Source organism: Lissotriton vulgaris, chromosome 2_1 (genome assembly GCF_964263255.1).
Source record: "Lissotriton vulgaris chromosome 2_1, aLisVul1.2, whole genome shotgun sequence".
Lineage (NCBI taxonomy): Eukaryota > Metazoa > Chordata > Amphibia > Caudata > Salamandridae > Lissotriton > Lissotriton vulgaris.
Window position 1 is genome coordinate 1,750,527,378 of NC_141687.1, and position 25,726 is coordinate 1,750,553,103.

A 25,726-nucleotide genomic window follows, 5' to 3' on the forward strand; every position below is an offset into this window, starting at 1 on the left:
CATCTCCCAAAAATTGCGAGTTCCTCTGTTAATTGCTATGTAGATAAGAGAAGAAAAGAACATAATAAAAACGTGTGCTACCACTCATAGGATACTCCTTGAAGGCTTATCTGGTTGAGATTGTCATACAGAAGAGACCACCTATGACCTCTTACAGCAACTGAAAATATATGTATGTATCAACTAAAAAAGCTATATCCATATAGCTTGTCAAGGAAATGTTCCAACAAAATGGAGACAATGTCACTAGATACCGAACTCCTTTGAAGAGGCAATTGGAACCCATCCTGCCTCGAAGCAGTTTGCAACAAGTATCCATGAATCCCAAACTGCTCGTGAATTACTAGACAGTCTGTGAAATTAAGCTCAACTCACAGAGCAGGAAACACAGCCTAGTATCAACCTCCAAATATATTGTAACACTCTCCGCACCCAAATGTCCTGTATCATCAGGAAAATATCAGTCTTCCTCGAAAGGAACCCCACGATTTTTCAAGAACCGACTTTCTTGATGATTAGCCGCAACACTTCATCGCATGATTTCTCACACGATGCCCGAATAGAAAGCATTACCACTTACCGCACCACTACAGACATGCTCACGACAGACTGAATGCTGTACTCCTCAGAATAACATGTGTGGCCTTGCGCGCAGTTCGGCAGGATATTGCCATGCTCCAAATTTCCGCCAATGGGAGTGTGTCCTCCTGGAAGTCGATGCAGGGCACCCAGAAGATTTTCTCCCAAATCCTAGGAAACTTAGTTTCTCCGTCCCCTCCGGTTTTACGCCCAACAGATCGCCAGGTCGCGAGAGAGGGCGGATAGATAGACCAATAACGCAACCAATCTCGTCATTAATGCAGGTGCAAGGGCAGTGTTTACAGCATTCAACTGCGGTGTGTAATTCTAATAGAATGGTAAAGCTACTTACTCATTATAGGAAAACGTTTGTGGCAAATAATGTAAAGAGTAGAAAGAAAATATTCATCTGTGAAACTTGTTATGACCTACAGGTGAGTGTTTGACACAAGTTTGCAATAAGGCCTTGAAGGACTTTCTTTGGGTGATGGGTACCTTTGGTCTGGTAGATCATAGAAATGTCTGGAGCAATGGTTAAATCACCCCCATGAATAAATGACAATGTCAGTGTGCAGGGATGATGGAGAGAGTTCAGAAGTCTAGCTACTCTTCTCTAGCTTCTCAGTCTTGCTGCTGAATTATGGACGGTTTGCTGTCTCCTGCCTAGTTGTTTTGAGATTCTGGCATAGAGGGTATTCCCGTAGCCTGGTTTGCTGGTGACGAGGGCATGGTTGGTGGTTTTTCTGGTGTGATCTGGGAGCCACTTGAAACTATTTATGAACATCTTCAGGATGTTGTGATGGTGTTGACTTGAGTGTTCATGTTCAGTTTGCTGTCAAGTTGGATCATCCCAAGGTTGCTGGCATGGGAGCTGGGTGAGGGTATTGGCCCTAGTTCGGATGGTCACCAGTTTGAATTCCGTGGTGAGGTACATTTGCTGAAGGTCGCCACTTCTGTCTTGACGGTGTTGATCTTAAGATAGATAGGCTTCATCTATTCGCCGATTTCCGTCATCTAGGCTGTGAGCTTGTTGCTTGTGTTGGTGGTTGTTATAAGTAACTCAGCCTACACTCTTCAACTGTCATTCCTCACATACCAACAAGCACACTCACATTCTAACCACACTGTCATCAGGCATTCCAACATTCCTCACAGACAACACATTCATTCTGGCTTAGCAACTAAGAAGAGGATGCACTAGGGAGAATTAAGTCACTACAGTGGTCTTTTCTGAGAGTATCAGTTGCATGTCATTGGTGTAAGAGAGGATGTTGATGTTGTGTGCGTGACAATGTTGGCCAGAGATATCATATATGTGTTGAAAAGAGTGGGTCTCGGGGAAGAACCTTGAAGCACTCCACAGATCAGTTTGTGGGCTTCTGAGTTGTAAGGTGCTGATAGCTTGTGTTCTATCAGTTAGGAAGGATCAGATCCAGTGGAGGGTAGGTCCTTGAATGCCGATCTCATGCAGGCCCCTGATGAGGATGGGGTTAGTGATAGGGCTGAAAGCTGCAGAAAGGTCCAGGAGGATGAGGGCTTCTGATACCACTCTGTCCAGGATCATGCGGTTGTCATCTGTGGCAGTGATGAGTGCCGTTTCCATATAAAAACCAAATTACGGGGCATTGAGAACCTAGTGTTTGCTGAAGTTATCGGTGAGATAACGTTTGACAAGCTTGTTGGACTTGGCCCTTTTTGCTGGGTCAACCCAGAACTTTTTGCCTTCCTCCTGTATTTTGTCTGACCTGTTGTTGGAGGTTTTAGGACTCTGGGCACTTTATCACTGCTGATCAGTCTAAAGTGCATGTGCTCTCTATTGTAAACTTGGTAAGATTGGTCTATACCTGTTTGGCATATTTAATTTGCCTATCAGTCCCTTGTACAGTGGTATCTCAGGTATCCAGGGCCAGTAAATTAAATGCTACTGGTGGGCTTACAGCGCTACTTGCGCTACCCACCAAAGTAGCCTTTCAAACCTGTCTCTGGCCTCTGCCACTTCAGAGCCTGCATGCGCAGTTTAATGCTGCTGTGACGGTGCACATAATAAAGTGGTTGCCACGTTTGTGACTCCCCTTTTACTACATATCAGTCCCCCATAAGGTAGGCCCTAGCTAGCCTTATGGGCAGTGTGCGGTGTAGGTAAAAGGTAGGACAACAGCCTTAACTATGTGGCATGTCCTGGTAGTGACAAACAGCCTATTTGGTTTCTCACTGCTGTGAGACTGCCCTCTCATAGAGATGCATTGGGGATTCCCTGTGTTACAGTGGTAATTCCTGACATGAGAGGTGGGTAGCGTGATCAAGGTCAAGTTTGGTATGTTTGGAATAGTGGTGATAAATGCTGCGTACTGGAGTTTGCAGATTTATTATCACTATTTTAGAAATCGGCATTTCTGGATGCTGTGTGTCTTTGTACCTGCCTGTTGTGTATTGACTGTCAGGCCTTGGAGTGACAGGGGCTGGGGAGATGCAGTGGCTCCAGAGAGTCTGGAGAGTCTGTGCTAGACTGAATAGACCTGGCCTGCATTTGGGGTGCTGTGAGGAGTTGCGCCTGAATAGGGCTGTACCTGCCTTTCACAATGATGGCTTTGCCCCCCTGTGGTGTGTCTGGGGCCAGGGCTACACTTACAATGGGGAGTGTTGGGCACTTGCCAATTGCCTCCAGAACTAGTTTGGACTGGACTCAGGGCCCTGGGCAATAGGAGAATAAAGACATATGCTCTATAAGTACTGGGGCTGTGACCCCAGTTGAATTGAGCTTGTTGGGACTAAGACACTGCATGGACTGCAGTGTGCCAGGAGGAACCACCACTGGGGACTGACCTACTGCCTTCTGAGGGGGCTGGAAGGACTCCCTCTCTTCTGAAAGACCCTGTGTGCTGATCTGCCTATGTCCAGCTCTGCCCTGTGGGACTTTTCACTCCTGCGCTTGTTGATTGCTTTTGATTCCTCATCCAGCGTGGTGAGGACTGATTGCCAGTGCCAGCGCTGAAGAGCCCCACTGAGAAGCGCATGGTGGGTGCTTCCAACTTTGCATTCCTTAGCCCCAGCAGCAGGCCCAACCCTCCACATACGGTGGGCGCAGAGGGTGTGCGCGCCGGCTGGGAGGACCGAAGATTGGGAATGCGACAGAGACTTTGCTTCTTAATCCATGGCCAGGAGAGTTCTCCGGAAGACAGGCAGAGGAAGCCTGGTTGTGGGCGGTGCCTCTGGATGTGAGCGGAAGTCAGGCCGAGAAAGCCTGGTTGTGGGTGGGCCAACGGAGGCTTCGCTCCTTGCCCTGTTGTCCGCTTTCGACATTTTCACAGCTGAGCAGGTGCACCGCATGTTTGTGGGCTGCCGTGGTTCAAGGAGCCAGGACGGGAGGCCTCACCTCGGCCTTGTTGGGCATCTCTGGCATTTTTGTAGATGTGCTGCGAGATTGCGGGCAGGTGCCTTCTGCTCGTGAGAGGCAGAGCCCGGGTGTACGCACATCCCACCCCCGACTGTTTGGCCTGCCCACTTGGCCCAGCCAAGCAGTGATGCACACTTTGCATGTACCCCACCAGGCTGCATTACACAGCCTGGTGAGTAGCGTGCACAGGCTCTTTGTATGGGTCTAAGCGCTCAGACCAATCGCAACGTTGTGATTGGCTACGGGGAACTTATGTGCCTGGGTGCTTCTTGCTGCCGCAGAGAGAGGAATAAGGAAGATGGAGGTGAGGTGGCGGCCGGCCCTTCCAGGTAAGTCCATTTTTTTCATTCCCTAGAATACCACCCCTTCTCCTCCCCCTCTTCCCCCCAACCCCCACTGCCACCCACCACCCCTTGTCCGGTGGTACCCGCTCTTTGGTGCATTTTAAATGGATATTGGTTTGTTGGCATATTTCTGCGCTGTCCCAATTTCTGATTTTGATATCCCTTATATTTACCCCCGTTTCTGGGTAGGGAAAGTGAGAGGGGGGGAGCGGGAATACATTTAGGGTAAACCGATACAGAAGAAAGAGGAGCACTACTTGACTTTTGCACAACTGGTCTGTCTTTGTTTTGGGCGAGCCTATCTGTACTCTGGGAATCAATACTTATGCTTTTATTAGGGAGGAATATAATTGCTCCCAGAAAGGTGTGTGCTATGGAATGGTCCTTCATATTGGGTCATGCTTTGGTTTGTCAGGTTTTCGCTCATTGAGGCTTCTGCTAGGCTGCAATAACTGTGTATAACGTTTAGGCTCCCTTGACTACAATCGGAGTTCAGGAGTTATCTCTGCTTTTGCCACTTTCATAGCTGCTGTGTTTTTATTGTTTTTGGACTGGATGTTGTCTTCTAAGCTTGTGTTCTTCTGGCTCCGCAGTTAATACTGTGATGTGCTTGGTCAAAAAGCATTATCAATTATTTTCTATCTTAAAAGTCGCTTATCAGGTGCCTTTGGTTGGTATTGTGCAGGCAGCCCATAAAAGAAAGCTGACTTAAAATTACAGATAAATGCCTCCCTGTATCTGCAAATCCATTGGCTGTTTGAAATGCCCTTATTGCAGAGACAAATTCTATTGGGCTTCATTCGGATTGGCAGTGTACAGAATACACTGTTCTCTTGGACTGTTGTGGTTTTAAATAGCTAGACGTTTTACCTGTGATGCCAACTTTGAAATAGTGATTTTTTTTTAAATCGTTGATCTTTTAAAAAATCTAAAAAACGAGGGAGCTCCAGGTCCGAACGGACTACCAAACGCTCTGTTTCGGCATGACTATCCATTCTGGTCTCAACTCCTGGATCCTCTTTCCTCCAAAGTCACAGCTAATAGTCTGATCCCTGAGTCCTGGAGAGGAAGCATCCCTAAAACAATCTATAAATCAGGTTCCCGTTCAGACCCCTCCCACTACAGGCTGATTGCGCTGATAGATGTGGAGGCACAAATGTACGCATCTAATCTTCTTGTAGAGCTAGACGCTTGGGCCAGTCAAACAAACCTAATACCTCCCATGCAAACTGGATTTCGGGCTCGAATGGGCACCCTTGCGGTTACTCTTTTAGCCAATCAAGCCTTTGCAAAATCAAGGCCTTTGTATGCCTGCTTTGTAGACCTGAAAGTGGCTTTCGATAAAGTTCCAAGAGCTTCTCTATGGGCAAAAATGCAAGCCTGGGAGGGTCCCTTCCAGGGTCCTGGACGCCATTATCAATCTGTATTCCCACACGTGGGTTCAAATCAAGAAAGGAGACGAGTCCAGCGAAACCAGTAAGATTCCAACATAAAATGGGTTAAAACAAGGTTGCGTTTTAGCGCTGTGCCTGTTTAACATTTACAAGGTGTCATACGATTTGGAATACTACCCCCTCGCCAGTCCTGGCGACGGGGGTAGCATTCCACCCTTCTAGAGGGAGAAGACATGTTGTTCCTACTATTCTCGGTTAAAGTTAACCAGAGCCTTAGCATCACAAAATGGATGCTGCTGCCACAGACACAAGTCTGACCTCCTGCTGATGGGAGCCCTTCCAGCGAGGGAGGCTTGGACAATAGGTTTCCTGCCTTGGGAGGTGCTAGCACCACACCAGACAGGACTTTGTGTATTGGGACAGGGAGGGCTGAAAGGATTGAGACACTGCCTGGGACACACAAGGTGTCCCATGCATAGGCCAGTTCAAACCGGTGCTTGGGCACTCCAGCCCCAGATCTGGTGTGAAACTGGACAAAGGGAAAGGGGTGTAACCACCCCTTCCCTGGTCCCAGCCATAGGAGGGACCTAGCAGGTAATCCAGCCCCTAAGATTGGTATATAGGTAGGAGCTGAGTCACAGGACTTTAGATTATCTTGACTGAAACTTTATAACAAAACTCTGGACCTTCATCATCTACTTTGGAAGAAGACGACTGAAGAATCTCCCTTGTGGCCAAGGAGTGACCACCCTGCACAAGCGGGCACCATCCAGCGATCGACGACTTGCTTTTACCGCCGCCTCCCGCCCGAGCCCAGAGCCTGACAAGAACCGGATTCCCAGATATCCAACAGCCAGATCCACAGTCCCTGCAAAGCTGAGACCCGTGGAGGCGACGAGAGACGTGGGACCGGTCATCTTGAAAAGTCAGCGACCTACTAACTGTGCAGCCCCCGAGGCCTCCTCGAAGCTGTGCATTAGGGATTGAGAAGCCCCAGCCCCGAGCAGCATCTGCACCAAAGATCAGCCCTGCACCCTCCACGAGTTCTGCGTGGGGCCCTGTTGGACTTGGCCCTTCTGGCAGGTTCACCCCTGAACTTTTTGCCTAGTGATTTCTGGTCTTTGCGCACTTTGACACTGTGGCGCAGTGTAAAGTGCGTCCTCTCCCTGAGTGTGTGTGTGAGATTGGCCTGCTCTCCCATAGGAATGCATGGGGAATGTCTGTGTCCCTGGTAGTTCCTGATGCGTGAGGCGTGCATGGTCAAGCTTGGTATGTGCGAACTCGGGAGAGTGAATGCTTCGCAACGATGTATGTGACATGGTTGTGTCTTGTGCGGAAGCGCCACTTCTAGACATGACTGTGTATGTGCTGTGAAGGTGCTGGCGTGTGATTGGCTGGAGCTGGCTGGGATGCCAGGCTCCAGGAAGTCTGTGTGGGTCTGCCCCAGTGGTGAATGGAGAGATTAGCATGCTGATGTGAGGGAGGGGCTGCGTCTGTGTCCTGAATGAGGCTGGGTTTCCCCCACACAATGCTGGCTCCGCCCCCTGTGGTGCGACTGATGACCCTAGCCTGCCTGATGAATGAAAGGGGTGGTTGGGCCATCAAGGGTACTCCAAAACCAGCTGCGACTGGTTCTCCCCCCACCCTGCACCTAAAGACAAAGGGAAAAGGTGTATAAAAGAGGGGCTGTGACCCCATGAAGATGTTCTTGTTTGCTGCTTGAATCTGCCAGGGGCGTGCTGCTGCTTGGGCCCAGGGGAAGGCTTGCCTCCCCTGGGCTCTGCCCAGCCCCTGGACCCCTGGAAGAACTGTTGCTGGACTTTAATAGGGCTTATGGTGCCTGGAGGCGCTGTGTTTGCTGTCTAGCGCTTTATCTTTCCCGCTAAGCGCTGAGAGCGCTTTGTTTGGACCCTTGGCGCCGGAGAGCGCTGTGCTTTTGGCCCGTAGCGCTCCATGGCGCTTTATGTTACTGATAGCGCTCCGAGCGCTTTATTCTTGGAAGCCGGTGCCCACCCGGCGTTGCCCTGCTGGAGTACCACCTCGTGCCAGTGGTTTAAAGGTAAAGCCGGTGCCCACCCGGCATTTGCTACGGTCTACCGCCGGGCCGCCGCTCTGCCTTTGACGACCCGGAAGTGCTTTGGCCGGCCAGCCAATGGCAGCGCGGCCGGCCGGAAGTCCCGCCTGCCGCCACCGGCAGAAGAAGGAAGTCGAGTGATGGCCGCCCGGGACTCCCGTGAGCCGGGGAGAGCCCCGGTCCCGCCTGGAAGCAGCCGCCGGATGTCGAGGGGCTCCCAGGACCAGGAGGGAGCCCCGGTGGACGAGGGAGAGCCCCGCACCGAGCAACGAGCCCCGCAGAAGAGGCAGCCCCGCCTCCGCCTTGCAGAGGAGCCGGGAGAGCAGAGCAAAGTCCCCGAAGTACACGCCCGGTGAGTAACGCGGGCTGGGGGAAGCTCTGGTGATGCTGAGAGGCCCGGGGGGAGCCTCACCTGCTTCTGAGTCCCTCGAGCGGGACTCCCACGTTTAGGGCAATTGTTGTTTCTAGCCTCCCGAGAGAGGCTCCGGGCATTTCTTGGTTCCAGAGTCCCCCGAGGAGGGACTCCAACGCACCGGACAGTGGCTTCTCTTGAGTCCCCAGGAGGGGGACTCCAACATGCCCGCATTTGTGCCCCAGCCTAAGAGAGGCTTGAGGCACTCCCAGTGTTCCGGGTCCCCCGTGAGGGACCCCTACAGCCCAGTGAGGCTGCACCTGTGTTTCACGAGCCCAGAGAGGCTCAAGGGGGCATTTTGATTTCGTGAGTGCCCACATTGTGTTTGGGAGCCCAGAGAGGCTCAGGGGCCATTTATTTACTCAGAGCCCAGTGAGGCTACCACATCGTGTCCCCACCATTCTCACCAGTTGCCCAGCACTTTGTGGGCAACTGCCACGTTTAGGCTGGTGTACATTTGGCTTATTACAGCCTGCCCTGACTCTGAGACACAGGGCGTCCTAGCCCCAACAAGGCCAGTTGGCCTAGGGAAAGTCACAGTTGGTGACTAATGTGGATTTTGCTATTGCTACGTTTAGGTTCTGGCGCAAGTGGCGCAACCTGGACTTTGTGAGTTCTGCGCTAAAGGTGATTTATGCGCTGAGGTTTAGATGCTGTTATGATCTATGTCCTATTGCTTTTGGGTGCTAGGAAATGTACAATGTGTAGTATGTTTTGCGCACCCTGTGTTCTGCACCTCTGAATGTGTTGTTGATGCATCATGTGCCTTGTTCCTTACACCGCTGAACGTATGTTGATGCGTCATGTGTTCCTTACACCGCTGAATGTGTTGTTGATACATCATGTGTTTTCCTTCCCTGCACCGCTGAATGTATATTTATGCATCATGTGTTTTGTCCCCAGGTCTATACCCCTAAATGTATGTTGATATTTAGTTGGTTGTTCTTGCTAGTGCAGGTGGTGCTAGTAAGGTCCTGGTTCCCTGCGTGACCTGTTCCTAGGGTGGTTAGGATTGCGTAGGTGGTACTTACCTGATTACCAGTAGTTACTTGTATTGAGCTACAGTGATTTTCTGTTATATTCTAAGTGCTATTCCAAGGGCGTGGTACTGAGCTCGCCCCCTGACCAGAGTCCCAGGACCAGTGGACTCTATTGTGCCTGCCCTGACAAATTGCTGGGACTTGTCTGATCTCTCTTGGGCCCCTGGGGCCTCGCTAAAATGTGCCTCGCTCATTCCCCTTGGCAGCTCGTGCACGGCAGCCCGTCCAAGCCTCGAGCCGCGCCGCTCTACACTGAGCCGCGCCGCTTCGCTGGGTCGCCTGCATCCTGCCTTCCCCTCCTCTTCTGAGCCGCACACATTGGTCGCCCCAGAGAAACGCTTGTACCTTGCCGGTGGCCCGCTCAAGCCTCGAGCCGCACCACTCTCCCCTGAGTCGTGCCGCTTCGCTGGGCCGCCCGCTCAAGTTTACTAAGAAGGTCACTCGCATTATCCTTGCAACCAGGTCGGGAGGTACTGTCCGTTAGGCTCTATGTTTAAGTTCTAGGCCTACAAGTATTGTATTCTAAGTTCTAAAAGTGCTGATTCCTGACAGTGGTCAAGGTGGCCCTGTCTTGTACATATCCCTTGTAAATTCTGCCCGTGCCTCTGGCACAATGTAAAGTGTGTGTTTTACCTAATGTATGTTTATTGGAATACAAAGGCTATTTTTATATATAACCTTGTGTGGAGTTTCCTTTGTGGTGGGCCTTGGGTGTTGTTGCTGGGGTGCGTGCGCAAATACTTAACTCATATCGCCTCCAAGTTTAGCCTTGCTGCTCGCGCCACGTTACCTAGAGGGCGAGTAGGGGTTATCTTGGCGTGTAACTCCCTTGCCCTGACCTTAGGAATGGTGATCCCTGACTGACCTCGACGCGAGTCTTGGCCAGCCAGGATCCCGTTTCTAACATTGGACGCAGCGGTGAGGATGAGAATTTGTGTTTGCGTTGTACCACAGTGGCAACTGGCCACTACAAAGCTCTGCATTTTAGATAAATCACATTTTGGGGATTATTGTATGGTGCTTTTGCTAAAAATGTCATTTCAGTGGAAATGTGTTTCTTGTGCACTTTGAGTTAGGTGTCCCTAGCTCGGGAGGGTAGATCATCCCCTTAAGTGCAGTGTGTTTTCTGGATTCACCATGAGGGTGGGATCCAGTGGTGGCAGCATAAGTGTGTTCAGTGCATGTGTCCCCCGTCCCTGCCCTGGAGTTATGGTACCTGTGTCACGTGTGGTCAGGTTGAGAAATCAGGGGTGGTAGAAACTGCCTTACCAGTCTGGGGAGGGGTGTGTGTGGATGAATGGTGTGTTGCACTGAGCAAGTGTGTGAGTTCTCTGGATGGGGAGCTTGCTGAATGCTTGTGTACTCTTGTTTTGCTCAGATACCAAAGTTCCACGTGTTAAACTTTTCCCAAGAACGTCTGCAGACAGTGGAGCCTGCTTTTGATTTCTGTGGTCTATTTAGAGACAGATGTTTGGAGTTGGTAATGTTCTGGGAGGAGAGAGGCATAAGGGATGGAGTGATTCCAAAAGGAGGGCTGAGGTGTCTTCCAGCCCAGTGTGGTGGAAGAGGTTAAGTGTAGCCCAGCTAGGTCTCGGTGTAGGGGCTCACGTCCTGTCTCAGAGGAGAAGGAGTGGGTGGGACTGCATGTCTCCAGGTGCCCGAAACCCAGTGTCAGGACCTGGAATGTTTCTGCAGGGAACGTCAGGTCGGGGGCCTAGGCTGTACCAATAGGTCATTTGAGGAAGATCTCCCAGAGTGTTTGAAGAATGTAGAACATCAGTGAAGAGGATTTCATGGGTGGGCCTGAAGCTCATGGGAGTTTCCAGTGCCCTGTGCCATTGTTTTAATTGTGGGGGAGTGACCCTAAGGAAAGGTTCTGGTCTTCCAGCCCAGTGTGGTGGAAGTGGCTCAGAGGAGCACAAGCCTGGTCTTCGTAGTCTGGGTGTTTTTTTGCTTAGGAACACCAGGTGAGGGAGCCTAGCATGTCCGTATGGAGCGTCCTTGTAGGGAGATCTCCCAGCGTGGAGAGAACGTGGAGCGCCTGTAAGCAGGGCTCTAGTAGTTCTGTTATCTGGCAGTACCGCTCCAGTTGGGAGGGTGCAGAAGTCCAGATGTAGGGGTGCGAGGGGGATAGGTTCCCCAGTGGAGTAACCAGGGAGTGACCATGGTGCTGCCACTTCTGTCCTGAGTGTCAGGAAGACTTGTACACGACACATTAGTTAGGTGTCACCCTCAAGGAAGTCCTGGTGCGCCAGGCATCTGACCAAAATGGTACGTCCCTCGGTTGGGAAGCCAGTAGCCGGTGTGTCCGGATCTGGACGTAAGGGCAACTGTATGTAGTGTCCTGAAGGAACTCCTGCCTGAAGAGAAGGAACCGGGTAAGCTCTATGGGGGATTGACCTGCAGTGGTTGCCTTGCTGCTGAAGGAGGAGTGAATTCGAATCCCAGGTGGTAGACCAGTTAGGGGAGCTGTGACTCTGTCATGACCAGCCTGGTGTCCTGTAGGCACCGCACTGAGCCGCGTCTGCCTTTGGCCGCGCAGCCTATGCCGCTCGCCGTCCCCGTCTCGACGCGGTCCGCGAGCCGCCGCCTGTGCCGCATCTGGCAACCCGCAAAGTGCAACGCCTCACCACACCGATCTTGTGCTGGTCTGACCGTGGTCACTGCTGCTGAGGGAGTAAAGGTCCCGAACTGGTGGGAGAGTTGTTCTGGAGGGTGCTTCAGAAGTAGAGGTAGGGTGGGGCATTCTTGCCCGTGACCTCTGGTCAGCCTGAGGGTGTGGACCCTAGGTTGAAGATCAGTGGTAGTTTGGAACTACACTGAGAAAGGGAGTGGAGAATGGCTATGTAGGCCAGGGGTTACTACCCCCCACTCTGTGGATTGGCAAGGACCAGTGGTATCTGGGTGGCCTAGGGCCTGGTCCTAGCCGTGGACAACTAAGGAGTACCAGTGGGGTAGCCTAGTTGGGCCTGTTTTTTTTTAGTATGTGCTTGTCTCATGGATCAACGTGGCGTAGAACCGGAGGGTGTCCCTGCAGTGCGGGCCCGCGTCCGTGTTCTATCGCCCCAAGCAGGGAAGTCCATCACGGTGGTGATTGTTCTCCCCTGCGTTTTGGCTGGAAGGGGGTTGTGTTGGACTTGGCCCTTCTGGCAGGTTCACCCCTGAACTTTTTGCCTAGTGATTTCTGGTCTTTGCGCACTTTGACACTGTGGCGCAGTGTAAAGTGCGTCCTCTCCCTGAGTGTGTGTGTGAGATTGGCCTGCTCTCCCATAGGAATGCATGGGGAATGTCTGTGTCCCTGGTAGTTCCTGATGCGTGAGGCGTGCATGGTCAAGCTTGGTATGTGCGAACTCGGGAGAGTGAATGCTTCGCAACGATGTATGTGACATGGTTGTGTCTTGTGCGGAAGCGCCACTTCTAGACATGACTGTGTATGTGCTGTGAAGGTGCTGGCGTGTGATTGGCTGGAGCTGGCTGGGATGCCAGGCTCCAGGAAGTCTGTGTGGGTCTGCCCCAGTGGTGAATGGAGAGATTAGCATGCTGATGTGAGGGAGGGGCTGCGTCTGTGTCCTGAATGAGGCTGGGTTTCCCCCACACAATGCTGGCTCCGCCCCCTGTGGTGCGACTGATGACCCTAGCCTGCCTGCTGAATGAAAGGGGTGGTTGGGCCATCAAGGGTACTCCAAAACCAGCTGCGACTGGTTCTCCCCCCACCCTGCACCTAAAGACAAAGGGAAAAGGTGTATAAAAGAGGGGCTGTGACCCCATGAAGATGTTCTTGTTTGCTGCTTGAATCTGCCAGGGGCGTGCTGCTGCTTGGGCCCAGGGGAAGGCTTGCCTCCCCTGGGCTCTGCCCAGCCCCTGGACCCCTGGAAGAACTGTTGCTGGACTTTAATAGGGCTTATGGTGCCTGGAGGCGCTGTGTTTGCTGTCTAGCGCTTTATCTTTCCCGCTAAGCGCTGAGAGCGCTTTGTTTGGACCCTTGGCGCCGGAGAGCGCTGTGCTTTTGGCCCGTAGCGCTCCATGGCGCTTTATGTTACTGATAGCGCTCCGAGCGCTTTATTCTTGGAAGCCGGTGCCCACCCGGCGTTGCCCTGCTGGAGTACCACCTCGTGCCAGTGGTTTAAAGGTAAAGCCGGTGCCCACCCGGCATTTGCTACGGTCTACCGCCGGGCCGCCGCTCTGCCTTTGACGACCCGGAAGTGCTTTGGCCGGCCAGCCAATGGCAGCGCGGCCGGCCGGAAGTCCCGCCTGCCGCCACCGGCAGAAGAAGGAAGTCGAGTGATGGCCGCCCGGGACTCCCGTGAGCCGGGGAGAGCCCCGGGCCCTCCTGGAAGCAGCCGCCGGATGTCGAGGGGCTCCCAGGACCAGGAGGGAGCCCCGGTGGACGAGGGAGAGCCCCGCACCGAGCAACGAGCCCCGCAGAAGAGGCAGCCCCGCCTCCGCCTTGCAGAGGAGCCGGGAGAGCAGAGCAAAGTCCCCGAAGTACACGCCCGGTGAGTAACGCGGGCTGGGGGAAGCTCTGGTGATGCTGAGAGGCCCGGGGGGGGCCTCACCTGCTTCTGAGTCCCTCGAGCGGGACTCCCACGTTTAGGGCAATTGTTGTTTCTAGCCTCCCGAGAGAGGCTCCGGGCATTTCTTGGTTCCAGAGTCCCCCGAGGAGGGACTCCAACGCACCGGACAGTGGCTTCTCTTGAGTCCCCAGGAGGGGGACTCCAACATGCCCGCATTTGTGCCCCAGCCTAAGAGAGGCTTGAGGCACTCCCAGTGTTCCGGGTCCCCCGTGAGGGACCCCTACAGCCCAGTGAGGCTGCACCTGTGTTTCACGAGCCCAGAGAGGCTCAAGGGGGCATTTTGATTTCGTGAGTGCCCACATTGTGTTTGGGAGCCCAGAGAGGCTCAGGGGCCATTTATTTACTCAGAGCCCAGTGAGGCTACCACATCGTGTCCCCACCATTCTCACCAGTTGCCCAGCACTTTGTGGGCAACTGCCACGTTTAGGCTGGTGTACATTTGGCTTATTACAGCCTGCCCTGACTCTGAGACACAGGGCGTCCTAGCCCCAACAAGGCCAGTTGGCCTAGGGAAAGTCACAGTTGGTGACTAATGTGGATTTTGCTATTGCTACGTTTAGGTTCTGGCGCAAGTGGCGCAACCTGGACTTTGTGAGTTCTGCGCTAAAGGTGATTTATGCGCTGAGGTTTAGATGCTGTTATGATCTATGTCCTATTGCTTTTGGGTGCTAGGAAATGTACAATGTGTAGTATGTTTTGCGCACCCTGTGTTCTGCACCTCTGAATGTGTTGTTGATGCATCATGTGCCTTGTTCCTTACACCGCTGAACGTATGTTGATGCGTCATGTGTTCCTTACACCGCTGAATGTGTTGTTGATACATCATGTGTTTTCCTTCCCTGCACCGCTGAATGTATATTTATGCATCATGTGTTTTGTCCCCAGGTCTATACCCCTAAATGTATGTTGATATTTAGTTGGTTGTTCTTGCTAGTGCAGGTGGTGCTAGTAAGGTCCTGGTTCCCTGCGTGACCTGTTCCTAGGGTGGTTAGGATTGCGTAGGTGGTACTTACCTGATTACCAGTAGTTACTTGTATTGAGCTACAGTGATTTTCTGTTATATTCTAAGTGCTATTCCAAGGGCGTGGTACTGAGCTCGCCCCCTGACCAGAGTCCCAGGACCAGTGGACTCTATTGTGCCTGCCCTGACAAATTGCTGGGACTTGTCTGATCTCTCTTGGGCCCCTGGGGCCTCGCTAAAATGTGCCTCGCTCATTCCCCTTGGCAGCTCGTGCACGGCAGCCCGTCCAAGCCTCGAGCCGCGCCGCTCTACACTGAGCCGCGCCGCTTCGCTGGGTCGCCTGCATCCTGCCTTCCCCTCCTCTTCTGAGCCGCACACATTGGTCGCCCCAGAGAAACGCTTGTACCTTGCCGGTGGCCCGCTCAAGCCTCGAGCCGCACCACTCTCCCCTGAGTCGTGCCGCTTCGCTGGGCCGCCCGCTCAAGTTTACTAAGAAGGTCACTCGCATTATCCTTGCAACCAGGTCGGGAGGTACTGTCCGTTAGGCTCTATGTTTAAGTTCTAGGCCTACAAGTATTGTATTCTAAGTTCTAAAAGTGCTGATTCCTGACAGTGGTCAAGGTGGCCCTGTCTTGTACATATCCCTTGTAAATTCTGCCCGTGCCTCTGGCACAATGTAAAGTGTGTGTTTTACCTAATGTATGTTTATTGGAATACAAAGGCTATTTTTATATATAACCTTGTGTGGAGTTTCCTTTGTGGTGGGCCTTGGGTGTTGTTGCTGGGGTGCGTGCGCAAATACTTAACTCATATCGCCTCCAAGTTTAGCCTTGCTGCTCGCGCCACGTTACCTAGAGGGCGAGTAGGGGTTATCTTGGCGTGTAACTCCCTTGCCCTGACCTTAGGAATGGTGATCCCTGACTGACCTCGACGCGAGTCTTGGCCAGCCAGGATCCCGTTTCTAACAGGCCCTTTTGCATTTTCCTGCTCGACGCGTCTGGCCGGTCACTTGCCCGTTGGCTAGTGGCCATCTTGGCGACGATCTTTTGAAACTACACCGCTGGTCTGGTTTCTCCAGACTGGCCCTTGCTTCCCTCAAAAGAAGCAGCCCCTCAAACCTTGCTGGTCCGAGTAAGAAGCCTACATGGTATCCTGCGTGGGTTGCCTTTGCCAAGGCTTGTTGACTCCAATCCTGAAGCCGGCACCGCTGACAGCGAGAGCCTTCGTGGGACAGTCCGTGCCTGCCTCCTGGACATTGTCGACGCCTCCTGGTCCGCGTGGCTGCAGAGACAAGCTTCCCATCAGCACCTGATTGCTTCGCGACATCGCCTGGTTCCTTCCTGGTTCCATCCTGGTCACTGGCTAGTGACCCAGACTCTGTCCCCTCTGCTTTCAGGCCCTCTACATCTTCGATTCACCCTTGGATCCACCGGACTCTTCTCTCCTGGCCCCCTGCAGCATCTTTTCTCCAAGGCTCCATAGAACTCCACGAAGAAACCCGACACACTTTGGGACCTATGCACCCGCTTCCTGTGGGTTAGGTAATGCGAGTACTGCGGTGCTCCTGTAAAGAGTAACTCTCCTAGTGTCCTAGTTTCAAGTGGTTAAGTTCTAGTCCAGTCAGAAGACTCCCAAACTTTTAACTTTCTATTTTTACGCACCCATTGACTTCTATGTTTGCACACGTGTGCCTTTAGACACTGCACACGCATCGCGTGGGCCTCCTGCTCCCTAACCATTGTTAGCCCAGTGTAGCCCCAGCGATTCCCAAGGCCCTAGGCCTTACCATTGTTCGTGACGTGGTACTTATACCACTTTTTTAGTATATGGTTTAGCGGGCCACCCGGGCCTATCCATATTTGTGCAGCTTTTGTATATTACATTAAGTTACTTGTTATGCGCTTGTGCTTCTGTGCTCATAAAGAGTTCAGGGGATTTCTTTAGAAATAAATACATATATATTTTGAATATATATCCTGTGTGGTGTCCTTTCATTTGGTATTAAAGGGATTGCATATGGTAAAACAGCTGGCTTCACATGCCCTCTTGAGTTTAGCCTAAGACTGCTTTGTCCATGCTACCTCCAGGATAGCTGGTCTATAAGGTTGACTTTACAACCATCACCATAAGGGTTGATTGGACTGGAGCAAGGTGCTCACTAGAATAGTGAACATCATATACCAGGCCAACTTCTCACATTGATGTTGCTAAGTGAGGTAAAGATCGGGTCCATTAGGTGCCTGGCAGCGTGGGTGGATTGCTCAACATGCTGGGTGAGACCTAGGCTTCTGAGGTTTTCTAGTAGGGCTGTGGAGTGTGGGTCAGTGCTGTCTTCTAGGGGAAATTGAGATCTCCAAGGAGGATGATCGAGCTGGCCTTGATGATGAAGGGTGCGATGAAGTCTGTGATGTTGGTGATGAAGTTGATGCGGGATCCCGGAGGTCTGTAGATTAGGGTTGCTCGTAGGATGAACCTGGCAGTGATGTTTAGCTTGAACGTGAGGTGTTCCATGTAGCTAGCGGTGGTGTTCGTGGTGGAGCAGCCAGTGGTGTCCCTAAGTATGAAGTGATATTTAATCATTTTATAAGCTCTTCGTGGCCAAGCTTCTCGGACACTCGGTCTGTTTCTTCTCAGAAAAGCTCTTATGTCAGCCTAGCAATTCCATTCAGAGCGAGCCTGATCAGTGTAGGTCCATTTGCTATTATTTTCATTTAGATTAAAGTATAGGTAATTTGCATTCCTTTTTATTTGGTTGGCTTTTGATTGCAACATAAATTGTTTTGAGATGCCGTCAGCGAAGGCATTAAATATAATTCAACAGTATTTGTAGCATAGACATTTGGTTCGGAAGTAGGGTTACTAGCTTAGTGAAAAATACCAACCATTTGTGTGTTTTAGGGTTTTGGATGGTTTAGTAGCTGATACTCAAAAACTAGTTTGTAAAAAAACTGCCTGTGGTTGGTTTTATATCATTTAGGAATATTATAGGCAGCATTAACATTCTTGTGATGTGTTTTCTTGTGTGTTCCATTAAGTTTATATTTCAAAGGGGAAAACATTTTCTTCATTACTACCTGCGTTGGCATGAAAATTCTTGCAACTCCAGTAAAATACTTGTTAGGTTGGAACCCTATCTCTAAGGGTCCACGTGCACTACATTTCTATGGAACTGCATCTGTAAGGGTCCATGTGCACTCCGTTTCCATGGAGCTGCATCAGTTTAGGCGCAGGAATGAACTGTTTTTGAAGAGTTTACAAAATCTAAATAATTGAACACAAGGTAAAAAGTTATAACAAATTGGCAGAAAGTGAAGTAATAGAGGTGTAGAAACACTGCCCTCAAGTTTATTAGGCTATGGTGGTCAATTGTGTTATTCTGCCCTCTGGCTTGTATAATTGCGTCTCTTCCCCACCACCCTTGCAAAGCCCATGAAAGATGATCCCACATTCTTCCCACTGGAAGATGCTGTGCCTGTTATTTCTGGGCACTGGTCTTGGAGGATTAATGTTGTTTATTGTATTGTGTTGTTTTTTATTGTAGCATATATATATAGCGCTTACTACCCATACATGCGGCAGTGATGTACTTGCCCAAATGATTTGCATGCTACACCGTGTAGAGTGTTGATTGAAAGGCTGTTTCTCTGAAATACAGGGGGTAATGAGAAGAATTCCTAGTCCAGCACACATTCTTCCCTGGTAATATAATGTGAGTCAAGTGTCTGTACAGTTCCAATAAACATGGGACCTTTCTCCCGCCATGCTGAGGCTCAAGGTGCTTTTCACTGGTAACAGAGCACCTCTTTCAGGATGCACAAGCCTTCAGCCATTAATGTGGCTTGGTTCATCATTGGGCCATGCTACTTGATAGGGAGCAGGTGCTGCAATGTCCAAAGGGCCTCTAAAAGGGCGCTCTTTGCTGGAAAACTTTGTCATGCTGTTTGAGAATCTGGAAACCATCAGACAATAAACACGTGCTCTCTGAAGTTCTTTAGGCATGATTGAGTGTAAATTGGAGGAATAAGTGATAGCTAATTAAAATTACCTAAGGATCTGAAAACTAATTTTAATGTCTCTAGATGTCCTTGTTAAGATTAAATTCAAATTATTGAACAAGCTGGAAATAATGTTATTTAGGTTAAAAATACAGTCAATATGTTTCTTGCCTGAGTGTACCACTAGGGATTGGTGGAGCAAAAGGGATACTTCTAATCTACTTGGTGAAGGCACCATACTATTATTGTGGTGCTTTCATTCTGGTGTATGGCCTGTTTTTGTTAATAAGACCGAGCCACAACCAGTATTGTGCATACCAATCAGGTGCTAGAGGGAATATAGTAGAGATGTGTTTTGAAGAGGTTTTAGGAGTGTGCAATAAAAATGGCTGTGTGTAGTGAAGCTGTCAGCCATGTTTGTTTAGATCTAATGTACATGGGCATGAGGCACTGCATTTTTGCAGTGTTCTTGGATACTGTGTGTTTCAGTGAGTGGAATGTGTGGGCACTTTTTCTCTTTACTAGATAATCTGCATGACCTGGTTTGCGGGGGTCGAGGCCTGGTTAACCTCAAAGCCATTGAGGAAGATAAGATTCAAACAGCATTTCAAAAGTACAGTAATTAAGGAAGGACTGACTCAAAGAGGGAGTTCGAAATTACAAATTTAGAGAAAACCACAAATGTTTATTACAATTTTAAAGTGCAATACAGAAATTTGAAAAAAAATACAAATGCAGGAGTAATTTCATTAAAGTATTTAGGGGTCATTTGCCGTGAAGGCTCTCAATAACAGGATTAATGCAGTAATAAGGAAAATCAGCTAAATAGACTAAGTTTCAACTCTGCAGCAAATCAGTAGGAAATCGTGCAGATCTCGCCTAGTCAACACTTGCGCTGTCTCTTCGAGACATGCTGTATTCAGGATATGGGCATAAAGCTTGGCCCAATTTCCGCCCATCTTTTTAATTGGCTCCTGTCCCTTGTAAATGGTGTCTTTTCGTTGCCCAATATGCTTAGTAGTCCCTCCTTAGTACCGCCTTGTCTCTTCTTGTAACCTCCCATGAGGACACTCCCTGTTATATGTGTTGTACTCTAGGTTTCAGTTACAGCCTCGGGTACTTTAATCACCAGCACATATCATATTTCTATGAGTCCTTCTATAAATTTCCCTTCATCAGCTCCACACAGAGTACAACCTAATCCGAAATTAATATAATAATTCTTTTGTCACATTTCAAAGCTACTAATTGGACATAGCTATTTGAATGTACTTCTGGTACTGTCTTGCATGCAATGCATTATGGGTAAGGTGGATTCACCATATTTTCTGCAGGTTGCAGTACCATATGTGATCAAAAGAGGTCCTGCGGTCCCTCTTTTGACCACGTATAGTACTGCACCCTGCAACATAGCCAGGTAAAAAACATTGCCATTAATGTTTTTAATGCCAATAACTCCAACTTTGCAGGGTGCAGTACCCTATGTGGCCAAAAGAGGTCCCATGGGACCTGTTTGGCCATGTGTAGTACTGCACTCTGCAACATGGCTAGGTAAAAAACATTGGCATTTATAACGCCAATATCTCCAGCTCCAACAAATGCAGGACCGATTGCATTTCCAATGCAATAGGTCTTGCAATCGTTAAAGTTAGAGCTGTTGGCGTTGAAAATGACAAGTTTTTTACTTTAGATTTTTTATATCCTTGGCAATAGTCCTATGCAAAAACTCCACTGCAAAGAAAAAAACAAAAGCAAAAATCTTTTTTTATTTTCAACACCTACAGCTCCACCTTTAACAAATGTGAGACTTATTGCATTTTGCAAATGCTTGTTTTACCTAATAATATTATGAGCAAAATTTGATTGTGTTACAGAAGTGACAACAGTGACTGTGGCCAGTGTGGGAACCTCAGCGGACAACGTCTTCACCACATCAGTAGCAAACGCTGCCTCTCTGGCTGGACATGTTCTGGTAGGTTTGAATGGCTAGCATGTGGATACTACTGTACAGTAGCATCTTTCTCTAGAAGCCCTCTGGCAGTTAGACATACCTATTTTATATTGCTCATTCTTGTCTTGGGGTAAAACTTTCCCATATCGTATGTATACTTCCAGTTCGTTATTATTACTGCAACTCTACTGGATTAAAAGATCAAGACTGATCCAAATGCCTCTGTTGATGTAACTTCAATGCACACTTGTAATACCAACTACATGCAGGTCGTTTTTATCAACACTTAAACAGCCCACAGTGTTTACTAGAGCACTAGCTCCACTCTGACATATCAAAATCACCAATTTACCTAAAAAATCATATGATACTTCCATTGTTCACAAGCCTAATTTATGCAAAAAATTTAATGTAAATATTTATACATCAAATAGTTCTTAAAGTGGATGTCCATACTTTCATACTTATTTATGAACCGTTTACAAATGTCAAAGCCTCTAGAATCTGTGTTAATTGAAACCTTCCAGTTGCACGGCATTCTCATAACTTTCTTGCACTGAAAATTCATATCTGTTTCTTGCCTCTGTCCACATTTTCTCAATTAGCTCTGTTCCCGTTCTTTTGGAATTCCCTGTGCATCCAGTTTTGTCATAGTTCATGTGCATTTTCCCATTCTCCTCAGGCTATTGCAATTTGTCTGTAGTGCTGCATAACACACACTATTATATATATGTCAGTGTGTCGGAATCGATTTCATCCGATATTTAGAGGTCTATTATGTATGTTAGTTCTCCCCATCCCTTTAAAAAAAACATTGCAGTAGCAAAATGTCCAAGCTGTCTACTGCAAAAGGAAGCAACGGGCCATTTATTTCTACAATCTACCAAAAAGCAGAATAGCCTGAGACCTATGAACGGCATAAATATATATCCTTAATTTCCATTGCTGTAGCCATCTAAGCTTCCAGAAAACTATTGTCTGAATCGTTTACAGGTGGACTTGTGCATGGTGGTAAAATGTCCTATATTAGAAGAGTTGCTCGTGATCCCTGAGACTCAGGTCCGTCCGACATCAGTCAGGAGCAGCAACCCACCGACCTGCTGTTGTGGGTTATGGCCCTGCTAATACGATGCGACTGAACAGGGTTCGGTCGCATTCGTATACTTCACAGTGCAGGCATCCATTCCGAGCGGAATGCATGCCTGCATTGAGAAAAGCTGGGGAGCAGTTTATCCCTGCACCCTGTGCCTGGCACTCCAAGGTGCCTGCCACCGGGTGCAGCGATCCACAGAGGGGCACCAAAGGTGCCCCCAGGTTGCCATTCAGCAGCCTTGCACCCATGGGGGCCATGCTGGGGGCCCCCAAAGACAGTTTCTGATTACCTTTTCGTGCCGGACAGATCGGCACGAAAAGGCAGTGAAAAACTGCCATCGTACTCCCTCGGTCATAAAGAGGCGACCGGGGGAGTACTGAAGGATTTCCGGATGGCGTACGGGCTCTCCGATCCCGTCGTAGGCCATCCGGAAATCCGAGTCTGATTCCATTCCGACCGAGCCCATCGGAATGGCTCGGTTGGAATGGAATCCGGCCGGCACTGACCGATTCGGTCGGTAGGGCTCCGAACATGGTTCGGAGCCCTTCCGACCCAAATCGAAATCGTCCCCTTAGTCTAGTTGTGCCAATGCCAGTATGTGTTACAGACCTGTGACATATGGTAAAACATGCTCAATAAAACACCTGCTCAGTGTGCCTTGATTGAAGATGCTACCAGTTGTTTCAATCAAGTTTTTGGTTGTGGAGAGTCGGACAACTTATGAGTCTTAGGGGTTAAGTAGCCTAACAATCATCATGATTACTATTAGGATATGGTTGTTTGGTGTGCCTAACATGGGATAGGGGGGTATTGGTGTGTGAGGAACTAATTGACGTTTCTCTTTGGAGAATTGAGGCTCACTCAGAGGACTAATCCTTGAAGGGCCAAGTTGTTATGGTGTCTGGAAAGCAAGCTAGCTTTGCATTTTCTGTATGTGGAAAGAACAACAGTTGAAACATAGCACGTTTGTAGCAAAATATAAGAGCAGAGGATGCTTCAAAGTAGGTGATACTGTATTTCTTGTTGGAGTGCTCCTTTGAGTGTTCTGTGCATAATGCAGAGCATAGTGTCTTAAAGATAATCCAATGTGATACTGGTAGCCAGTGGAGTGTCATGAGCATTGACATTATATAATCACAGCGTTCAGAATGCAGAAGAAGTCTGTCCTCTCAAATCTGGACCTCCTATTACTTTAATGGAGGAATTCAGGTGCTAATCATTAAAACCGGGTCATGTCGTGTAGGGTGAGCGAATTTAAAGGGAGCAGGGATTGAGTTGGCTGTGAAAAGTCCTGTAAGGCAAAGTAGGTTTTAGAATTCTAATATATGTTGATGTAAAATGTTGCTACCATGTCTGTTGGGGTTCCAAAATCAGCTCTGCAAAAAAAGAGGATTCCTGTTTTTTTGTAAATTTACTGTGCCTTTTGAGGAGAGTGTCTCCTTAGTTCCACAGACCAGAGAGGGATGGTCAGCCCCACCAAGGAGGTGGTCGGTTTCCTCTTTGAGGTTTGTCTGTTTCATTCATGTATTGAGTTTAAGAGGGTTTGTGGTCATACAGTGTGGATACACCATGAAGTAACAACAATCTCATAAATAATGCCAGCTATGCAGTAAAACATGAACTACTGACACCAACCCATGCTAAATCAGTGGGAATGTAAAATATACTTATTGAGAAAGAACGTATCTTATTATTATTTTGTAATTTTTTATTTATAAATAACTAGCCTCTGACACATAGCTTGGGACAATGTCTATATTATTGCCATTGGATAGAATTTGTGTTTTCTGCTGATTTAGAGGATACCCGATCCTTTCTCAAACTTGATGGCTTCCATTTAAATATCAGGTGCTACCATAAATATCATCTGAAGAAGCTGTTGTCATTCCTCTGTGTACATGATTGGGGGAGGGCTGGAATTGAGAAAAGCAGTGTTACGCCTTAACAAACATTGGTATAGCCAATAGGTCTCGCCTTTGGAACCTTGTACATGTTTATCCATGTAGCACATTATCCTTGGTGATACAACATCTACTGCTCTTTAATGTGGAAGCTTTGATACTACTAGGCATATCATAGAACTGCATTAAGAAGTACTTGTATAAAGTTTTATTTTTGTATAACTGGTAGTCTGAATGCACATATGTTGAAGTGCTTTCATGCACTATGTGAACTTGCAGCAATAACTGGTCCAGAAAAAGAAAATACAACTGCAAGATTGCATCCATGACGCACAAAGCCCTGCACCTCAATAATAATAATAATAATAATAATATAGAGCTTATAGAGCGCTCAGTAACGCCATCACGGCGTGTCCCCGCGCTGAAGCTGTCATAGGAAACAGCAGGCAAAAAACCCAGGATCTATGCAGTGTATAAGTGTGTTTTAAGCAAGGCCCTAAACCGCGTTTCACTGCTCTCCAGTCTCAGAGCAGGGGGAAGTTTGTTCCATTGTTGAGCTGCTTGGAGCGCAAAGGAGCGTCCGCCCATTCTAGCCTTCCTAGTCCTGGGGACTGTCAGCAGTCCGGTACCCTCCGAACGGAGGGTCCTAGTTGGTTCATATCGGCTGACTAGATCCTTTAGGTAAGTCGGTGACCTGTCCCAGACGATACGGTGACAGAAGAGGAGGCACTTAAACAGCACACGCTTCTTCACAGGCAGCCAATGAAGCGCATCCAGCGCCATTTTCGAGCTGGCTCTCCTGGGTCTTCTTAACACCAGTCTGGCGGCGGAGTTCTGTATGACTTGTAGGCGACCTATGCTGCCCTCGGTTGCCCCAAGGAACAGGATGTTGCCATAATCTAACCGCGAGGTCACCAGTGCCTGCGTTAGTGTCCTTCTGGCCGATAGAGGGAGGAGGTCTAAAGTTTTGTTTAGGGTCTTTAGTACTCCAAAACATTTGCCCACAAGACGCCATATGTGGCCATCATATGAGAGAGCGGGATTCATCCAGATTCCTAAATTCTTAGCCTCCTGACATGGTATGGGGGTGGGGCCCAGACATGAAGGCCACCACTCAGCCGACCAGTTTTCGCTTTTACCCCCTACCACCAGTACCTCTGTTTTAGAGCCATTGAGTTTTAAACAATGGGCATCCATCCATTCTGCTAGTGCCTGCATACAGGATTTAAAGTTGTTAGGGGTGTTGGAGGTGTTCTGCGATAGGGAGATTAGCAGCTGGGTGTCGTCAGCGTACGACACCGATTCCACCCCAAAGGAATGTACAACTTTCGCCAGGGAGGCCATGTATAGGTTAAAAAGAGTGGGGCTCAGAGCTGAGCCCTGAGGCACTCCCTGGTCTAGTGACATCTCCACTGAGCGGCATGTCCCTTGCTGTACCTGGAAACATCTTTCCGTCAGAAACGATTGCAACCAGCATAGCGCAGGACCAACGACCCCGGCTTCGTTCAGACACCGTAGCAGGATGGAATGTGCTACGGTGTCAAAAGCCGCACTTAGGTCGAGCATAATCAAGGCCATAGTATGCCCTGCATCTGCCCCTGCTCTTAAAGTCTCAGTGGCTCGTAGGAGGGCCGTCTCCGTGGAGTAGCCCGCCCTAAATCCTGATTGTGAGGGATGGAGTAAATTCCATTTTTCCAGGTGCTCTGTGAGCTGAGCGTTAACCACCTTCTCAGCCACCTTCGCCACGTACGGCAATAAGGAAATAGGTCTAAGGTTTTCTAGCACCTCCAAGCTTACATTCGGTTTTTTCCTTATTGGCAGTACTATGGCCTTCTTCCACTCCATCGGGACCTGTTGAGAGGAAAAGGAGGTTTGTAGGACGTGTCTGATGTGAGGTTCCAGGGCTGTCAGGCCCTCTGAGATGACCCAGGCAAGAGCCGGATCATTAGGGGATCCAGACTTCACACTTCGACAGATCTTTATTAGCTTGTCAGCTGCGGGGACATCGAAAGTT

General features: G+C 49.2%; 1 protein-coding gene across 1 annotated transcript in view; it reads left to right on the top strand.

Moving 5' to 3' along the window:
- DEAF1 (DEAF1 transcription factor) overlaps nucleotides 1–25,726 on the top strand; it is a 420,279-nt gene that overhangs the window by 36,027 nt on the left and 358,526 nt on the right. The window contains exon 2 of the mRNA XM_086957772.1: nucleotides 20,642–20,739. Coding sequence (XP_086813898.1) covers nucleotides 20,642–20,739 — 98 coding nt within the window. The remainder of the gene's footprint in view (nucleotides 1–20,641; nucleotides 20,740–25,726) is intronic.